At 36.4% G+C, this 20173-nt stretch overlaps 1 protein-coding gene across 2 annotated transcripts in view; it reads left to right on the top strand.

Moving 5' to 3' along the window:
* The window catches only part of VIL1 (villin 1), a 54405-nt gene extending 39958 nt beyond the window's left edge, over positions 1-14447 (top strand). For both annotated transcript variants that reach the window (XM_073647408.1, XM_073647409.1), the window contains 3 exons: positions 49-117; positions 1038-1178; positions 14025-14447. In XM_073647408.1, the coding sequence (XP_073503509.1) occupies positions 49-117; positions 1038-1178; positions 14025-14138 (324 nt within the window). In that variant the 3' untranslated portion in view covers positions 14139-14447. The remainder of the gene's footprint in view (positions 1-48; positions 118-1037; positions 1179-14024) is intronic.
* The last annotated feature ends 5726 nt before the right edge of the window (positions 14448-20173 follow it).

The following is a 20173-nucleotide window of genomic DNA, read 5'->3' as shown; positions in this document are numbered from 1 at the left end:
ACGCCGACGGCTTCCAATTCTCTCATTTCTATTGAATTTATTTTTCAGAACACAAAATCATATGAAGAACTGAAAGCCGAATTAGGAAATGAAGACGCTATTGACCAGTTCTCCTCAGTGAGTATATAATGTGGATTTAACACACGACCAGGTGACAATCAATCAATGAATAAGCATCATACTGTAGGGACACAGGGGGGGGATGGACGAGGAGGAGGGGGGGGATGGACGAGGAGGAGGGGGGGATGGACGAGGAGGAGGGGGGGGATGGACGAGGAGGAGGGGGGGATGGACGAGGAGGAGGGGGGGGATGGACGAGGAGGAGGGGGGGGATGGACGAGGAGGAGGGGGGGGATGGACGAGGAGGAGATGAGGGGGATGGACGAGGAGGAGGGGGGATGGACGAGGACATGGACGAGGAGGAGGGGGGATGGACGAGGAGGAGATGAGGGGGATGGACGAGGAGGAGGTGGGATGGACGAGCAAGAGAGGGGATGGACGAGGAGATGGGGGGACGGACGAGGGGACGGACGAGGAGACGGACGAGGAGACGGACGGACGAGGACATGGACGAGGAGGAGGGGGGATGGACGAGGAGGAGATGAGGGGGATGGACGAGGACATGGACGAGGAGGAGGAGGGCGGGATGGACGAGGAGGAGGGGGGATGGACGAGGAGATGGGGGGGATGGACGAGGAGATGGGGGGGATGGACGAGGAGATGGGGGGGATGGACGAGGAGGAGGGGGGGATGGACGAGGAGGAGGGGGGGATGGACGAGGAGGAGGGGGGGATGGACGAGGAGGAGGGGGGGATGGACGAGGAGGAGGGGGGGATGGAGCTGCAGCTTCTCTGTTTGGAATTTCATGCTGTGAAAGGGGCTGGGACAACTATAAAATCAGGACAACATCTGCCACTGTCTATATAAGCAACATGACACACAAACAGTCATCCATGATGTCCCAGTATATCGTATTTTATTACCCTGATGTCTCGATTTTAATTTTCTTTTATGAAAAATGCTTCTATCTATGACAGGAATTTAACAAGACTCCACTGGAATCTTTCACCTCCCAAACCAACCTCGGGTCCCTAGTGCTCCAGACCCACGCGGCTGAGGCTTTGCTTAACAAGACGCCAGATGAATTACCTTTGGGTGTGGACCCCAGCCGAAAAGAGGTGAGAGGGGCAAAGTCTGACAATTGTCATAGCAGAGAGTGTATGTGCAATACAAAAAGGAACTGGAGGCGGACATCAAATTATCAATATTATAATGCTGCCCCCGACGTACAAGAATATAACTACTATAATACTGCTCCTATGTACAAGAATATAACTACTATAATACTGCTTCTATGTACAAGAATATAACTACTATAATACTGCCCCCTATGTACAAGAATATAACTACTATAATACTGCCCCCTATGCACAAGAATATAACTACTATAATACTGCTTCTATGTACAAGAATATAACTACTATAATACTGCCCCTATGTACAAGAATATAACTACTATAATACTGCCCCTATGTACAAGAATATAACTACTGTAATACTGCCCCTATGTACAAGAATATAACTACTGTAATACTGCCCCTATGTACAAGAATATAACTACTGTAATACTGCTCCTATGTACAAGAATATAACTACTGTAATACTGCTCCTATGTACAAGAATATAACTACTATAATACTGCTCCTATGTACAAGAATATAACTACTATAATACTGTTCCTATGTACAAGAATATAACTACTATAATACTGCCCCCTATGTACAAGAATATAACTACTATAATACTGCCCCTATGTACAAGAATATAACTACTATAATACTGCTCCTATGTACAAGAATATAACTACTATAATACTGCCTCTATGTACAAGAATATAACTACTATAATACTGCCCCTATGTACAAGAATATAACTACTATAATACTGCCCCTATGTACAAGAATATAACTACTGTAATACTGCCCCTATGTACAAGAATATAACTACTGTAATACTGCTCCTATGTACAAGAATATAACTACTATAATACTGCCCCCTATGTACAAGAATATAACTACTATAATACTGTTCCTATGTACAAGAATATAACTACTATAATACTGCCCCCTATGTACAAGAATATAACTACTATAATACTGCCCCTATGTACAAGAATATAACTACTATAATACTGCCCCTATGTACAAGAATATAACTACTATAATACTGCTCCTATGTACAAGAATATAACTACTATAATACTGCCTCTATGTACAAGAATATAACTACTATAATACTACTCCTATATACAAGAATATAACTACTATAATACTGCCCCCTATGAACAAGAATATAACTACTATAATACTGCCCCCTATGTACAAGAATATAACTACTATAATACTGCCCCCTATGTACAAGAATATAACTACTATAATACTGCCCCTATGTACAAGAAAATAACTACTATAATACTGCCCCTATGTACAAGAACATAACTACTATAATACTGTCCCTATGTACAAGAATATAACTACTATAATACTGCCCCCTATGTACAAGAACATAACTACTATAATACTGCCCCTATGTACAAGAACATAACTACTATAATACTGTTCCTATGTACAAGAATATAACTACTATAATACTGCCCCTATGTACAAGAATATAACTACTGTAATACTGCCCCTATGTACAAGAATATAACTACTGTAATCCTGCTCCTATGTACAAGAATATAACTACTGTAATACTGCTCCTATGTACAAGAATATAACTACTATAATACTGCCCCCTATGTACAAGAATATAACTACTATAATACTGTTCCTATGTACAAGAATATAACTACTATAATACTGCCCCCTATGTACAAGAATATAACTACTATAATACTGCCCCTATGTACAAGAATATAACTACTATAATACTGCTCCTATGTACAAGAATATAACTACTATAATACTGCCTCTATGTACAAGAATATAACTACTATAATACTACTCCTATATACAAGAATATAACTACTATAATACTGCCCCCTATGAACAAGAATATAACTACTATAATACTGCCCCCTATGTACAAGAATATAACTACTATAATACTGCCCCCTATGTACAAGAATATAACTACTATAATACTGCCCCTATGTACAAGAAAATAACTACTATAATACTGCCCCTATGTACAAGAACATAACTACTATAATACTGTCCCTATGTACAAGAATATAACTACTATAATACTGCCCCCTATGTACAAGAACATAACTACTATAATACTGCCCCTATGTACAAGAACATAACTACTATAATACTGTTCCTATGTACAAGAACATAACTACTATAATACTGTTCCTATGTACAAGAACATAACTACTACAATACTGCCCCTATGTACAAGAACATAACTACTACAATACTGCCCCTATGTACAAGAATATAACTACTACAATACTGCTCCTATGTACAAGAATATAGCTACTATAATACTGCTCCTATGTACAAGAATATAACTACTATAATACTGCTCCTATGTACAAGAATATAACTACTATAATACTGCTCCTATGTACAAGAATATAACTACTATAATACTGCTCCCTATGAACAAGACTATAACTTCTATAATACTGCTCCCTATGTACAAGAATATAACTTCTATAATACTGCTCCTATGTACAAGAATATAACTACTATAATACTGCTCCTACGTACAAGAATATAACTGCTATAATACTGCCCCCTATGTACAAGAATATAACTTCTATAATACTGCTCCTATGTACAAGAATATAACTACTATAATACTGCTCCTACGTACAAGAATATAACTGCTATAATACTGCCCCCTATGTACAAGAATATAACTGCTATAATACTGCTCCTATGTACAAGAATATAACTACTATAATACTGCTCCTATGTGCAAGAATATAACTACTATAATACTGCTCCTATGTACAACAATATAACTACTATAATACTGTCCCCTATGTACAAGAATATAACTACTATAATACTGCCCCCATGTACAAGAATATAACTACTATAATACTGCCCCTATATACAAGAATATAACTACTATAATACTGCCCCTATGTACAAAAATATAACTATTATAATACTGCTCCCTATGTACAAGAATATAACTACTATAATACTGCTCCTATGTACAACAATATAACTACTATAATACTGTCCCCTATGTACAAGAATATAACTACTATAATACTGCCCCATGTACAAGAATATAACTACTAAAATACTGCCCCTATATACAAGAATATAACTACTATAATACTGCCCCTATGTACAAAAATATAACTACTATAATACTGCTCCCTATGTACAAGAATATAACTGCTATAATACTGCCCCCTATGTACAAGAATATAACTACTATAATACTGCTCCTATATACAAAAATATAACTACTATAATACTGCTCCTATGTACAAGAATATAACTACTATAATACTGCTCCTATGTACATGAATATAACTACTATAATACTGCTCCTATGTACTGTAATATAACTACTATAATACTGCTCCTATGTAAAAGAATATAACTACTATAATACTGCCCCTATGTACAAGAATATAACTACTATAATACTGCTTTATGTACAAGAATATAACTACTATAATATTGCCCCCTATGTACAGGAATATAACTACTATAATATTGCCCCTATGTACAAGAATATAACTACTATAATACTGCCTCCTATGTACAGGAATATAACTACTATAATACTGCTCCTATGTACAAGAATATAACTACTATAATACTGCCCCTATATACAAGAATATAACTACTATAATACTGCCCCTATATACAAGAATATAACTACTATAATACTGCCCCCATGTACAAGAATATAACTACTATAATACTGCTCCTATGTACAAAAATATTACTATAATACTGCTCCTATGTACAAGAATATAACTACTATAATACTGCCCCTATGTACAATAATATAACTACTATAATACTGCTCCTATGTACAAGAATATATCTACTATAATACTGCTCCTATGTAAAAGAATATAACTACTATAATACTGCCCCTATGTACAAGAATATAACTACTATAATACTGCTCTATGTACAAGAATATAACTACTATAATATTGCCCCCTATGTACAGGAATATAACTACTATAATACTGCCTCCTATGTACAAGAATATAACTACTATAATACTGCCCCTATGTACAAGAATATAACTACTATAATACTGCCCCCTATGTACAGGAATATAACTGCTATAATACTGCACCTATGTACGAGAATATAACTACTATAATACTGCCACTATGTACGAGAATATAACTACTATAATACTGCCCCTATGTACAAGAATATAACTACTATAATACTGCCCCTATGTACAAGAATATAACTACTATAATACTGCTCCCTATATACAAGAATATAACTACTATATTACTGCCCCTATGTGCAAGAATATAACTATAATACTGCTCCTATGTACAAGAATATAACTACTATACTACTGCTCCTATGTACAAGAATATAACTACTATAATACTGCTCCTATGTACAAGAATATAACTACTATAATACTGCCTCCTATGTACAAGAATATAACTACTATAATACTGCCTCCTATGTACAAGAATATAACTACTATAATATAATACTGCCTCCTATGTACAAGAATATAACTACTATAATACTGCTCCTATGTACAAGAATATAACTACTATAATACTGCTCCTATGTACAAGAATATAACTACTATAATACTGCCCCAATGTACAAGAATATAACTACTATAATCCTGCCCATATGTACAAGAATATAACTACTATAATCCTGCCCCCTATGTATAAGAATATAACTACTATAATACTGCTCCTATGTACGAGAATATAACTATTATAATACTGCCCCTATATACAAGAATATAACTACTATAATACTGCCCCTATATACAAGAATATAACTACTATAATACTGCCCCCATGTACAAGAATATAACTACTATAATACTGCCCCCATGTACAAGAATATAACTACTATAATAGTGCCCCTATGTACAAGAATATAACTACTATAATAGTGCCCCTATGTACAAGAATATAACTATTATAATACTGCCCCCTATGTACAGGAATATAACTGCTATAATACTGCACCTATGTATGGGAATATAACTACTATAATACTGCCCCTATGTACGAGAATATAACTACTATAATACTGCTTCTATGTACAAAAATATTACTATAATACTGCTCCTATGTACAAGAATATAACTACTATAATACTGCCCCTATGTACAATAATATAACTACTATAATACTGCTCCTATGTACAAGAATATATCTACTATAATACTGCTCCTATGTAAAAGAATATAACTACTATAATACTGCCCCTATGTACAAGAATATAACTACTATAATACTGCTCTATGTACAAGAATATAACTACTATAATACTGCCCCTATGTACAAGAATATAACTACTATAATACTGCTCCTATGTACAAGAATATAACTACTATAATACTGCCCCTATGTACAAGAATATAACTACTATAATACTGCTCCTATGTACAAGAATATAACTACTATAATACTGCCCCTATGTACAAGAATATAACTACTATAATACTGCCCCTATGTACAAGAATATAACTACTATAATACTGCTCCTATGTACAAGAATATAACTACTATAATACTGCCTCTATGTACAAGAATATAACTACTATAATACTACTCCTATATACAAGAATATAACTACTATAATACTGCTCCTATGTACAAGAATATAACTACTTTAATACTGCCCCTATATACAAGAATATAACTACTATAATACTGCCCCTATGTACAAGAATATAACTACTATAATACTGCTCCTATGTACAAGAATATAACTACTATAATACTGCCCCTATGTACAAGAATATAACTACTATAATACTGCCCCTATGTACAAGAATATAACTACTATAATACTGCTCCTATGTACAAGAATATAACTACTATAATACTGCCCCTATGTACAAGAATATAACTACTATAATACTGCCCCTATGTACAAGAATATAACTACTATAATACTGCTCCTATGTACAAGAATATAACTACTATAATACTGCCTCTATGTACAAGAATATAACTACTATAATACTACTCCTATATACAAGAATATAACTACTATAATACTGCCCCCTATGAACAAGAATATAACTACTATAATACTGCCCCCTATGTACAAGAATATAACTACTATAATACTGCCTCCTATGTACAAGAATATAACTACTATAATACTGCACCTATGTATGGGAATATAACTACTATAATACTGCCCCTATGTACAAGAATATAACTATTATAATACTGCCCCCTATGTACAGGAATATAACTGCTATAATACTGCACCTATGTATGGGAATATAACTACTATAATACTGCCCCTATGTACGAGAATATAACTACTATAATACTGCTCCTATGTACAAGAATATAACTACTATAATACTGCTCCTATGTACAAGAATATAACTACTATAATACTGCCCCCTATATACAAGAATATAACTACTATAATACTGCTCCCTATATACAAGAATATAACTACTATATTACTGCCCCTATGTGCAAGAATATAACTACTATAATACTGCTCCTATGTACAAGAATATAACTACTATAATACTGCCCCCTATGTACAAGAATATAACTACTATAATACTGCCTCCTATGTACAAGAATATAACTACTATAATACTGCTCCTATGTACAAGAATATAACTACTATAATACTGCCCCTATGTACAAGAATATAACTACTATAATACTGCCCCCTATGTACAAGAATATAACTACTATAATACTGCCCCTATGTACAAGAATATAACTACTATAATACTGCCCCTATATACAAGAATATAACTACTATAATACTGCCCCTATGTACAAGAATATAACTACTATAATACTGCCTCCTATGTACAAGAATATAACTACTATAATACTGCTCCCTATGTACAAGAATATAACTACTATAATCCTACCCCCTATGTATAAGAATATAACTACTATAATACTGCTCCTATGTACAGGAATATAACTACTATAATACTGTTCCTATGTACAAGAATATAACTACTATAATACTGCTCCTATGTACAAGAATATAACTACTTTAATACTGCCCCTATATACAAGAATATAACTACTATAATACTGCCCCTATGTACAAGAATATAACTACTATAATACTGCTCCTATGTACAAGAATATAACTACTATAATACTGCCCCTATGTACAAGAATATAACTACTATAATACTGCTCCTATGTACAAGAATATAACTACTATAATACTGCCCCTATGTACAAGAATATAACTACTATAATACTGCCCCTATGTACAAGAATATAACTACTATAATACTGCTCCTATGTACAAGAATATAACTACTATAATACTGCCCCTATGTACAAGAATATAACTACTATAATACTGCCCCTATGTACAAGAATATAACTACTATAATCCTGCCCCCTATGTATAAGAATATAACTACTATAATACTGCTCCTATGTACAAGAATATAACTACTTTAATACTGCCCCTATATACAAGAATATAACTACTATATACTGCCCCTATGTACAAGAATATAACTACTATAATACTGCCCCTATGTACAAGAATATAACTACTATAATACTGCCCCCTATGTACAGGAATATAACTACTATAATACTGCCCCCTATGTACAGGAATATAACTACTATAATACTGCCCCTATGTACAAGAATATAACTGCTATAATACTGCACCTATGTACAGGAATATAACTGCTATAATACTGCACCTATGTACGAGAATATAACTACTATAATACTGCCCCCATGTACAAGAATATAACTACTATAATACTGCCCCCTATGTACGAGAATATAACTACTATAATACTGCCCCCTATGTACGAGAATATAACTACTATAATACTGCTCCTATGTACAAGAATATAACTACTATAATACTGCTCCTATGTACAAGAATATAACTACTATAATACTGCCCCCTATGTACAAGAATATAACTACTATAATACTGCTCCTATGTACAAGAATATAACTACTATAATACTGACCCCTATATACAAGAATATAACTACTATAATACTGCTCCTATGTACAAGAATATAACTACTATAATACTGCTCCTATGTACAAGAATATAACTACTATAATACTGCTCCTATGTACAAGAATATAACTACTATAATACTGCTCCTATGTACAAGAATATAACTACTATAATACTGCTCCTATGTAGAAGAATATAACTACTATAATACTGCCCCCTATGTACAAGAATATAACTACTATAATACTGCTCCTATGCACAAGAATATAACTACTATAATACTGCCCCTATGTACAAGATTATAACTACTATAATACTGCTCCCTATATACAAGAATATAACTACTATAATACTGCTCCCTATGAACAAGAATATAACTTCTATAATACTGCTCCTATGTACAAGAATATAACTACTATAATACTGCTCCTATGTACAAGAATATAACTACTATAATACTGCCCCTATGTACAAGAATATAACTACTATAATACTGCTTTATGTACAAGAATATAACTACTATAATATTGCCCCCATGTACAAGAATATAACTACTATAATACTGCCCCTATGTACAAGAATATAACTACTATAATACTGCCTCCTATGTACAAGAATATAACTACTATAATACTGCTCCCTATGTACAAGAATATAACTACTATAATACTGCCTCCTATGTACAAGAATATAACTACTGTAATACTGCCTCCTATGTACAAGAATATAACTACTATAATACTGCCCCCTATGTACAAGAATATAACTACTATAATACTGCCCCCTATGTACAAGAATATAACTACTATAATACTGCTCCTATGTACAAGAATATAACTACTATAATACTGCTCCTATGTACAAGAATATAACTACTATAATACTGCCTCCTATGTACAAGAATATAACTACTATAATACTGCCTCCTATGTACAAGAATATAACTACTATAATACTGCTCTATGTACAAGAATATAACTACTATAATATTGCCCCCTATGTACAGGAATATAACTACTATAATATTGCCCCTATGTACAAGAATATAACTACTATAATACTGCTCTTATGTACAAGAATATAACTACTATAATACTGCCCCTATGTACAAGAATATAACTACTATAATACTGCCTCCTATGTACAAGAATATAACTACTATAATACTGCTCCCTATGTACAAGAATATAACTACTATAATCCTGCCCCCTATGTATAAGAATATAACTACTATAATACTGCTCCTATGTACAAGAATATAACTACTTTAATACTGCCCCTATATACAAGAATATAACTACTATAATACTGCCCCTATGTACAAGAATATAACTACTATAATACTGCTCCTATGTACAAGAATATAACTACTATAATACTGCCCCTATGTACAAGAATATAACTACTATAATACTGCTCCTATGTACAAGAATATAACTACTATAATACTGCCCCTATGTACAAGAATATAACTACTATAATACTGCTCCTATGTACAAGAATATAACTACTATAATACTGCCTCCTATGTACAAGAATATAACTACTATAATACTGCCTCCTATGTACAAGAATATAACTACTATAATACTGCTCCCTATGTACAAGAATATAACTACTATAATCCTGCCCCCTATGTACAAGAATATAACTACTATAATACTGCTCCTATGTACAAGAATATAACTACTATAATACTGCCCCTATATACAAGAATATAACTACTATAATACTGCCCCTATGTACAAGAATATAACTACTATAATACTGCTCCTATGTACAAGAATATAACTACTATAATACTGCCCCTATGTACAAGAATATAACTACTATAATACTGCTCCTATGTACAAGAATATAACTACTATAATACTGCCCCTATGTACAAGAATATAACTACTATAATACTGCCCCTATGTACAAGAATATAACTACTATAATACTGCTCCTATGTACAAGAATATAACTACTATAATACTGCCCCTATGTACAAGAATATAACTACTATAATCCTGCCCCCTATGTATAAGAATATAACTACTATAATCCTGCTCCTATGTACAAGAATATAACTACTATAATACTGCCCCTATGTACAAGAATATAACTACTATAATACTGCCCCTATGTACAAGAATATAACTACTATAATACTGCCCCCTATGTACAGGAATATAACTACTATAATACTGCCCCCTATGTACAGGAATATAACTACTATAATACTGCCCCTATGTACAAGAATATAACTGCTATAATACTGCACCTATGTACGAGAATATAACTACTATAATACTGCCCCCATGTACGAGAATATAACTACTATAATACTGCCCCCTATGTACGAGAATATAACTACTATAATACTGCCCCCTATGTACGAGAATATAACTACTATAATACTGCCCCCTATGTACGAGAATATAACTACTATAATACTGCTCCTATGTACAAGAATATAACTACTATAATACTGCCCCCTATGTACAAGAATATAACTACTATAATACTGCTCCTATGTACAAGAATATAACTACTATAATACTGCCCCCTATATACAAGAATATAACTACTATAATACTGCTCCTATGTACAAGAATATAACTACTATAATACTGCTCCTATGTACAAGAATATAACTACTATAATACTGCCCCCTATGTACAAGAATATAACTACTATAATACTGCTCCTATGTACAAGAATATAACTACTATAATACTGCCCCCTATGTACAAGAATATAACTACTATAATACTGCTCCTATGCACAAGAATATAACTACTATAATACTGCCCCTATGTACAAGAATATAACTACTATAATACTGCTCCCTATATACAAGAATATAACTACTATAATACTGCTCCCTATGAACAAGACTATAACTTCTATAATACTGCTCCCTATGTACAAGAATATAACTTCTATAATACTGCTCCTATGTACAAGAATATAACTACTATAATACTGCTCCGTATGTACAAGAATATAACTACTATAATACTGCACCCTATGTACAAGAATATAACTACTATAATACTGCTCCTACATACAAGAATATAACTGCTATAATACTGCCCCCTATGTACAAGAATATAACTGCTATAATACTGCTCCTATGTACAAGAATATAACTACTATAATACTGCTCCTATGTGCAAGAATATAACTACTATAATACTGCTCCTATGTACAACAATATAACTACTATAATACTGCTCCTATGTACAAGAATATAACTACTATAATACTGCCCCTATGTACAAGAATATAACTACTATAATACTGCTCCTATGTACAAGAATATAACTACTATAATACTGCCCCCATGTACAAGAATATAACTACTATAATACTGCCCCTATATACAAGAATATAACTACTATAATACTGCCCCTATGTACAAAAATATAACTACTATAATACTGCTCCCTATGTACAAGAATATAACTGCTATAATACTGCTCCTATGTACAAGAATATAACTACTATAATACTGCTCCTATGTACTGTAATATAACTACTATAATACTGCTCCTATGTAAAAGAATATAACTACTATAATACTGCTCCTATGTACAAGAATATAACTACTATAATACTGCTTTATGTACAAGAATATAACTACTATAATATTACCCCTATGTACAAGAATTTAACTACTATAATACTGCCTCCTATGTACAGGAATATAACTACTATAATACTGCTCCTATGTACAAGAATATAACTACTATAATACTGCCCCCATGTACAAGAATATAACTACTATAATACTGCCCCTATATACAAGAATATAACTACTATAATACTGCTCCTATGTACAGGAATATAACTACTATAATACTGCTCCTATGTACAAGAATATAACTACTATAATACTGCTCCTATGTACAAGAATATAACTACTATAATACTGCTCCTATGTACTGTAATATAACTACTATAATACTGCCCCTATGTACAAGAATATAACTACTATAATACTGCTCCTATGTACAAGAATATAACTACTATAATACTGCTCCAATGTACAAGAATATAACTACTATAATACTGCTCCTATGTACAAGAATATAACTACTATAATACTGCTCCTATGTACAAGAATATAACTACTATAATACTGCCCCCTATGTACAAGAATATAACTACTATAATACTACCCCTATGTACAAGAATATAACTACTATAATACTGACCCTATGTACAAGAATATAACTACTATAATACTGCCCCCTATATACAAGAATATAACTACTATAATACTGTCCCCATGTACAAGAATATAACTACTATAATACTGCTCCTTATGTACAAGAATATAACTACTATAATACTGCCCCCCATGTACAAGAATATAACTACTATAATACTGCCCCCATGTACAAGAATATAACTACTATAATACTGCTCCTTATGTACAAGAATATAACTACTATAATACTGCCCCCCATGTACAAGAATATAACTACTATAATACTGCTCCCCATGTACAAGAATATAACTACTATAATACTGCCCCCTATGTACAAGAATATAACTACTATAATACTGCCCCCCATGTACAAGAATATAACTACTATAATACTGCTCCCCATGTACAAGAATATAACTACTATAATACTGCTCCCCATGTACAAGAATATAACTACTATAATACTGCCCCCATGTACAAGAATATGTCCTATATAGATTTTTTTATAATTGGCAGTAGTTGCCCTTAGGCGTCTTATGCTGTATCTTACCAGTGTTTTTGCCGTAGTGCACACATCACAGATAATTTATCGCTCTCGCCGTTTGTACATCTTCTGTTTTTGGTGGTTATCGGCTCCGTGACCTTCCCGCTTTTTATTTCAGGAATATCTGAACAATGAAGATTTTACTGGAATATTCGGGATTTCTCGCGCAGAGTTTCAGGCTTTGCCCGAGTGGAAGAAACAGACGCTAAAGAAGGCAAAAGGACTCTTCTAAAAAACCACACCTTTTATTCGTGTTCGTTTTGTCCCATTAAATATATAACCTTCCGCTTTTGTCCCCTCGTCCCCAAGAATAATAAAAAATATTTCATCACTGCTCCCTCAGCTGGGAGATCGTGGGGAGCAGAGCCGATCAAACCCACTGGCTGTGAACTGGGGTTTTATAAGGGGGTGGGGGGGAATAATAAAAATTGTACTGTCTGAAGAAATAATTCATAGTCCTCTGGGATCTGAATTCATTTTACTGTGACTTATGTGTAACTTGGGTTTAACTGTCCCCAAATAAACGGAGGATGAGGATCCATCATGGTGTCCGTCAGTGTGATTGGCGCTACCTTCATGCGGATTTAAAGCTGTAAAATACCCCTTTAACGCTTGAGAGTCCAGCGCAGAGCTACATGTGGATGTGAGCTGAATCACTATGTGCAGCCTAAAAAGTCTCTAACCCCCATATAAGAGAAAATCCATCCTCTCTGTATGCGATAGTTATAGAAAGAGTTCACCTGCTACACCAGGGGTCTCAAACGTGGACAGGTAATTGGGTCACACATTGAAAAAAAAAAGTTTAATTAGATTTTTCCATACTTTAAATCCCCCTTTGGCCCCAGTAATAATTTCCTTACAAATGGCCCCATATATTAGTTCTGGCCCTCATCCTGTAATGTTATAAGTAATAGTCCTCATTCCTGCTGCTCTTCAAAATATACGTAAAAAAAAAACCAAAACTATTCTTCTCTCCTGTCCCCATAGCAAACAATGTCCTCTTCCTCCGCTAACAGCCGGGTCATCGAGTGACGTGATGCGCTGCCCGTGACGGGCGCACCAACAGCAGCTGACGGCCCAGCGGTCGGTGTAGGCATTGTGGTGCAGGGAGTCGATGGGCTCTCTGCACCACAATACACTTCTATTCAATGTGCGTCCAAGGATATTCAACAGAAGGAAAAAGAAAAAGTGATGAGAGTCGGCAGAATCCCTGGACTGAGTCCTGATCACTGCGAGAACGCCGGTGCCCATGCGCAGCAGATTGCAGCTCGTGGACTGAATCCTGATCACTGCGAGAACGCCGGTGCCCATGCGCAGCAGACTGCAGCTCGTGGACTGAGTCCTGATCACTGCGAGAACGCCGGTGCCCATGCGCAGAAGATTGCAGCTCGTGGACTGAGTCCTGATCACTGCGAGAACGCCGGTGCCCATGCGCAGCAGACTGCAGCTCGTGGACCGAGTCCTGATCACTGCGAGAACGCCGGTGCCCATGCGCAGAAGATTGCAGCTCGTGGACCGAGTCCTGATCACTGCGAGAACGCCGGTGCCCATGCGCAGCAGATTGCAGCTCGTGGACCGAGTCCTGATCACTGCGAGAACGCCGGTGCCCATGCACAGCAGATTGCAGCTCGTGGACTGAGTCCTGATCACTGCGAGAACGCCGGTGCCCATGCGCAGCAGATTGCAGCTCGTGGACTGAGTCCTGATCACTGCGAGAACGCCGGTGCCCATGCGCAGCAGATTGCAGCTCGTGGACTGAGTCCTGATCACTGCGAGAACGCCGGTGCCCATGCACAGCAGATTGCAACTCGTGTGTTTTAGACTCCTGTGCTAAACCATCATCCCCGTTGGTTGCAGTGGATACTTCACCATCTCCTATTACCATGTCCAGTCTGAGTGACAGTAGAGGGAGGAGAAATACCAGATTATTACCACACCAGTACGGATTGCGGGGTGCCGATGGGTTACCATTGCTGCCATGTTGGATTTCATAGCTCATCTAACTTCTTCACATACTGCAATATGAAATAATCATAGGTTCAAGTTTCCCCTAAGTGGACTAAAAGAATTAAAAGAAATAAAAATCACCCATAATTTTTCAAAACTTATTTTGATCTTGCACAATTCAAAATGTTTTAAAAAATACATTAAACACTCCCACCCCCCAAAAAAAACTGCAGTTTTTCACATTGCAGCACTGATTGGTGATTTTACAACATATATAACAGCAGCTTGTCAGGAGCCGAGGAGGAGGGGGGAGCAAAGACCTGCTGTATAGAAATGAATGGCTTGGAGACAGGCGACTGGGCTACTAGGAGTTGTTGTATTCCAGGGGAGGGGTTAACTACTGCGTTACTCTCCACCAGGCTCTAAGTCTAGCTCCATTGAAACCAGCTGTACACTATGATAGATAAAAGCTCTCTTTGCAGGAGAATGACAGCAGATAGAAAAAAAAAAAAAAGTCAATTGCAAACTTGCCGACTTTCATGCTGTCTAATTAAAGCAATTTACGGTAATTACTTGAAAATACCCCCTTTAAGGGGTCACCTTTTCAAGATGACAGTAATTCTTACTTGTCCAACAGTGACGACATCAACTCCATCATTCACATGACCCCTGCAGTCAGTCAATCACAAGAATGATTGGCATGATGTGAAGGCTGCAGCATCTGAGGAGATGGTTTAAATACACCAGACATGCCCTTTAATTTGCTTAGGTACCTTCTACAAGGGTAGGAAACAAGTAAGGTGCCCATGCAGCAGCTTTAAGGCCATCATTTAAGGTACAGTTTTGCTCAAAAGTTTACATACCCCGGCAGACATTTTCCATTCTTGGCCTTGTTTCACAGAATACACTCCCTGACAGAAGTTATGTCACTTATCCATGTAATGTAAATAAAAGCTTATAACCGGACGTTAAATTCATCCATTGGTTTTATAAATTTCTCTTTTGAAAGCTGAAACCCTCCCAAATTTGGTTTGGGTTAAGAAAATAAATTGGCATCAATGCTGAAATATTGATAATTTAATGAACACAGAATGGTCAGATTTTGGCAAGACAAACGTTTTGTCGCCCACAGAAAGTAATGTGATATTCAGACAAATAGTTATCTTAAAATACAAATATATGTCGCATAACATTGGTGAATGGAGTTGTGGTGCTATTGGAGTCATATTTAATATTTTGTGTGACTTCCATGAGCTTGAAGGACGGCATCCATGAGGTTCAACAATGATGGATACAATTTATTAATGAAGTCATCAGGAATAGCAGAGAATGCCGTCTTACATGCCTCCCAGAGGTCATTTAGATTCTTTGGTTTTGTCTTCCAAGCTTCCTCTTTCATCCTACCCCAAACCTGCTCAATGATGTTCATGTCTGGTGACTGGGCTGGCCAGTCCTTCAGCACCTTCATCTTTTTTGCCTGGAGGAGCTTTGTTGTAGAGATGGATGTATGAGATGGAGCACCATCCTGCTGCAGAATCTGACCCCTTTTATGATTTGGAATGTAAGAGGTAGCTAATACTTCTTGATATTTTAGGCTATTGATATTGCCTTTCACCTTGCAAATGTTTCGCAGACCCCATGCTGAATGTAACCCCAGAACATGATCTTTCCACCACCAAATGTAACTGTTTTCTGGGTGTATTTTGGATCCATACGGGCTCCAGTAGGTCTCCTGCAGTATTTGCGGCGGCTGTGGTGTAATTCTACTGAAGATTCATCAGAGAAATCCACCTTCTGCCACTTTTCCAGCGTCCATCTGTTTAGCAGGCTGTGGGACTTTGCAAATGCCACACGGTTTTTTATTTGCCTTTTGTTTAGTGCTGGCTTCTGGGCACGGATTCGACCATGGAGGCCATTTCGAGACAGAATCCTACAAACTGTTCTAGTTGACACAGGGACTTGAGGTGACCAGGCCTGTTGGAGCTCTGCTGCAGTGGAAGAGGGGCTTACTTTGGATTTTCTAACCAACAAACGTTCCTCCTGAGCAGTTGTCTTGCGGGGTCTGCCGGACCTGGGTTTGTCAAACACATCTCCAGTCTCTTCAAATCTTTTTTTTAATTCTTTGTACTTGACTCTGAGACACATTAAAGGTGCCAGCCACCTCTGCAGTGGATCTGGTCTTCAGCCTCTTGATAATCAAGGCTTTGGTCTCAGGGTGGATTTTTGGCATGTTGTCAGAGCTCAAGTTGCAGTTCAAGTGAAGGTCTGGGGTGCTGGGTTTCTTTTTATACACACCCACTAATTAACCGATCATTTACTGAGCACTGGTGAGGATGTAAACTAGGATTGGGTGCATTATATGACCAGTCAACAAAACTTTTGTCTTGCCAAATTCTGACCATTCTGTGTTCATTAAATGATCAATATTTCAGCATTGATGCCAATTTATTTTCTTAACCTAAACCAAATTTGGGAGGGTTTCAGCTTTCAAAAGAGTAATTTATAAAACCAATGGATGAATTTAACGTCAGGTTAGAAGCTTATATTTACATAACATGGATAAGCGACATATCATTCATACAGTGCCTGACTTTCTCCACTCATGGTTATTGGTTGGGTGAAGCCATTTATTGTCAAACTACTGTGTTTTCTCTTTTTAAATCTTAATGACAACCAAAAACATCCAAATGACCCTGATCAAAAGTTCACATACCCCAGTTCTTAATACCGTGTATTGCCCCCTCTAACATCAATGACAGCTTGAAGTCTTTTGTGGTAGTTGTGGATGAGGTTCTTTATTTTCTCAGATGGTAAAGCTGCCCATTCTTCTTAGCAAAAAGCCTCCAGTTCCTGTAAATTCCTGGGCTGTCTAGCATGACCTGCGTGCTTGAGATCTCCCCAGAGTGGCTCAATGATATTGAGGTCAGGAGACTGAGATGGCCACTCCAGAACCTTCACTTTGTTCTGCTGTGGCCAATGACAGGTCGACTTGGCCTTGTGTTTTGGATCGTTGTCATGTTGGAACGTCCAAGTACGTCCCATGCGCAGCTTCCAGGCTGATGAGTGCAAATTTGCCTCCAGTATTTGCTGATAACGTGCTGCATTCATCTTTCCTTCAACTCTTACCAAGTTTCCTGTGCCTTTGTAGCTCACACATCCTCAAAACATCAGCGATCCACCTCCATGCTTTACTGTAGGAATGGTGTTCCTTTCATCATAGGCCTTGTTGACCTCTCTCCAAATGTAACGTTTATGGTTGTGGCCAAAAAGTTCTATTTTGGACTCATCACTCCAAATTACCTTGTTCCAGATGTTTTGAGGCTTGTCTCTGTGCTGTTTGGCATATTGTAGGCGAGATACTTTGTGGCATTTACGCAGTAATGGCTTTTTTCTGGGGACTCGACCATGCAGCCCATTTTTCTTCTAGTGCCTCCTTATTGTGCATCTTGAAACAGCCACACCGCTAGTTTTCAGAGTCCTGAATTTCAGCTGATGTTATTTGTGGGTTTTTCTTTGCATCCCGAACAATTTTCCTGGCAGTTGTGGCCGAAATCTTTGTTGGTCTACCTGACCGTGGTTTGGTTTTTACAGAGCCCCTGATTTTCCATTTGTTAATAACAGTTTGAACGATGCTGACTGGCATTATCAATTCCTTGGATATCTTTTTGTATCCCTTTCCTGTGTTATACAGTTCAACTACCTTTTCCCGTAGATCCGTTGACAATTCTTTTGCTTTCCCCATGACTCACAATCCAGAAACGTCAGTGGCTGGATGAAAGATGCACGAGTCTGTCTGGATCCCAGAAACTCACTCAGCTTTTATGCACACACACTGATTACAAGCAAACAGGTCACAGGTGAGGATGTTACCTTTAGTAGCCATTCAAACCCATTTGTGTCAAATTCTGTGCATGTTATCAGGCCAAAATCACCAGGGTATGTGAACTTGATCAGGGTCATTTGGATGTTTTTGGTTGTCATTAACATTTAAAAAGAGAAAACACAGTAGTTTGACAATAAATGGCTTCACCCAACCAATAACCATGAGTGCAGAAAAAGATTTTTTTTTATCATTCATATTCTCTGAAACAAGAAAGGAAAAATTCTGCCGGGGTGTGTAAACTTATGAGCATAACTGTATATTGATAGAGCCAACCGATGTACGAGTAAAGCACAATTTATAAAGCAAACTGTGCCTGTGAACAGGAGGCATTTTCCATAAACAGGAAAACCCCCTTTAATGGAGGTTCAATGACCGGTTTATGCGGTGACGTGAGGACGGCCCTTGGACCTGCCCTGTGACTACAGAGCGCAGCGGCT

Source organism: Phyllobates terribilis, unplaced genomic scaffold, assembly GCF_046119375.1.
Source record: "Phyllobates terribilis strain yellow unplaced genomic scaffold, ASM4611937v1 Scaffold_9__5_contigs__length_417890890, whole genome shotgun sequence".
NCBI lineage: Eukaryota > Metazoa > Chordata > Amphibia > Anura > Dendrobatidae > Phyllobates > Phyllobates terribilis.
This window is presented reverse-complemented; position numbering and strand designations above follow the sequence as displayed.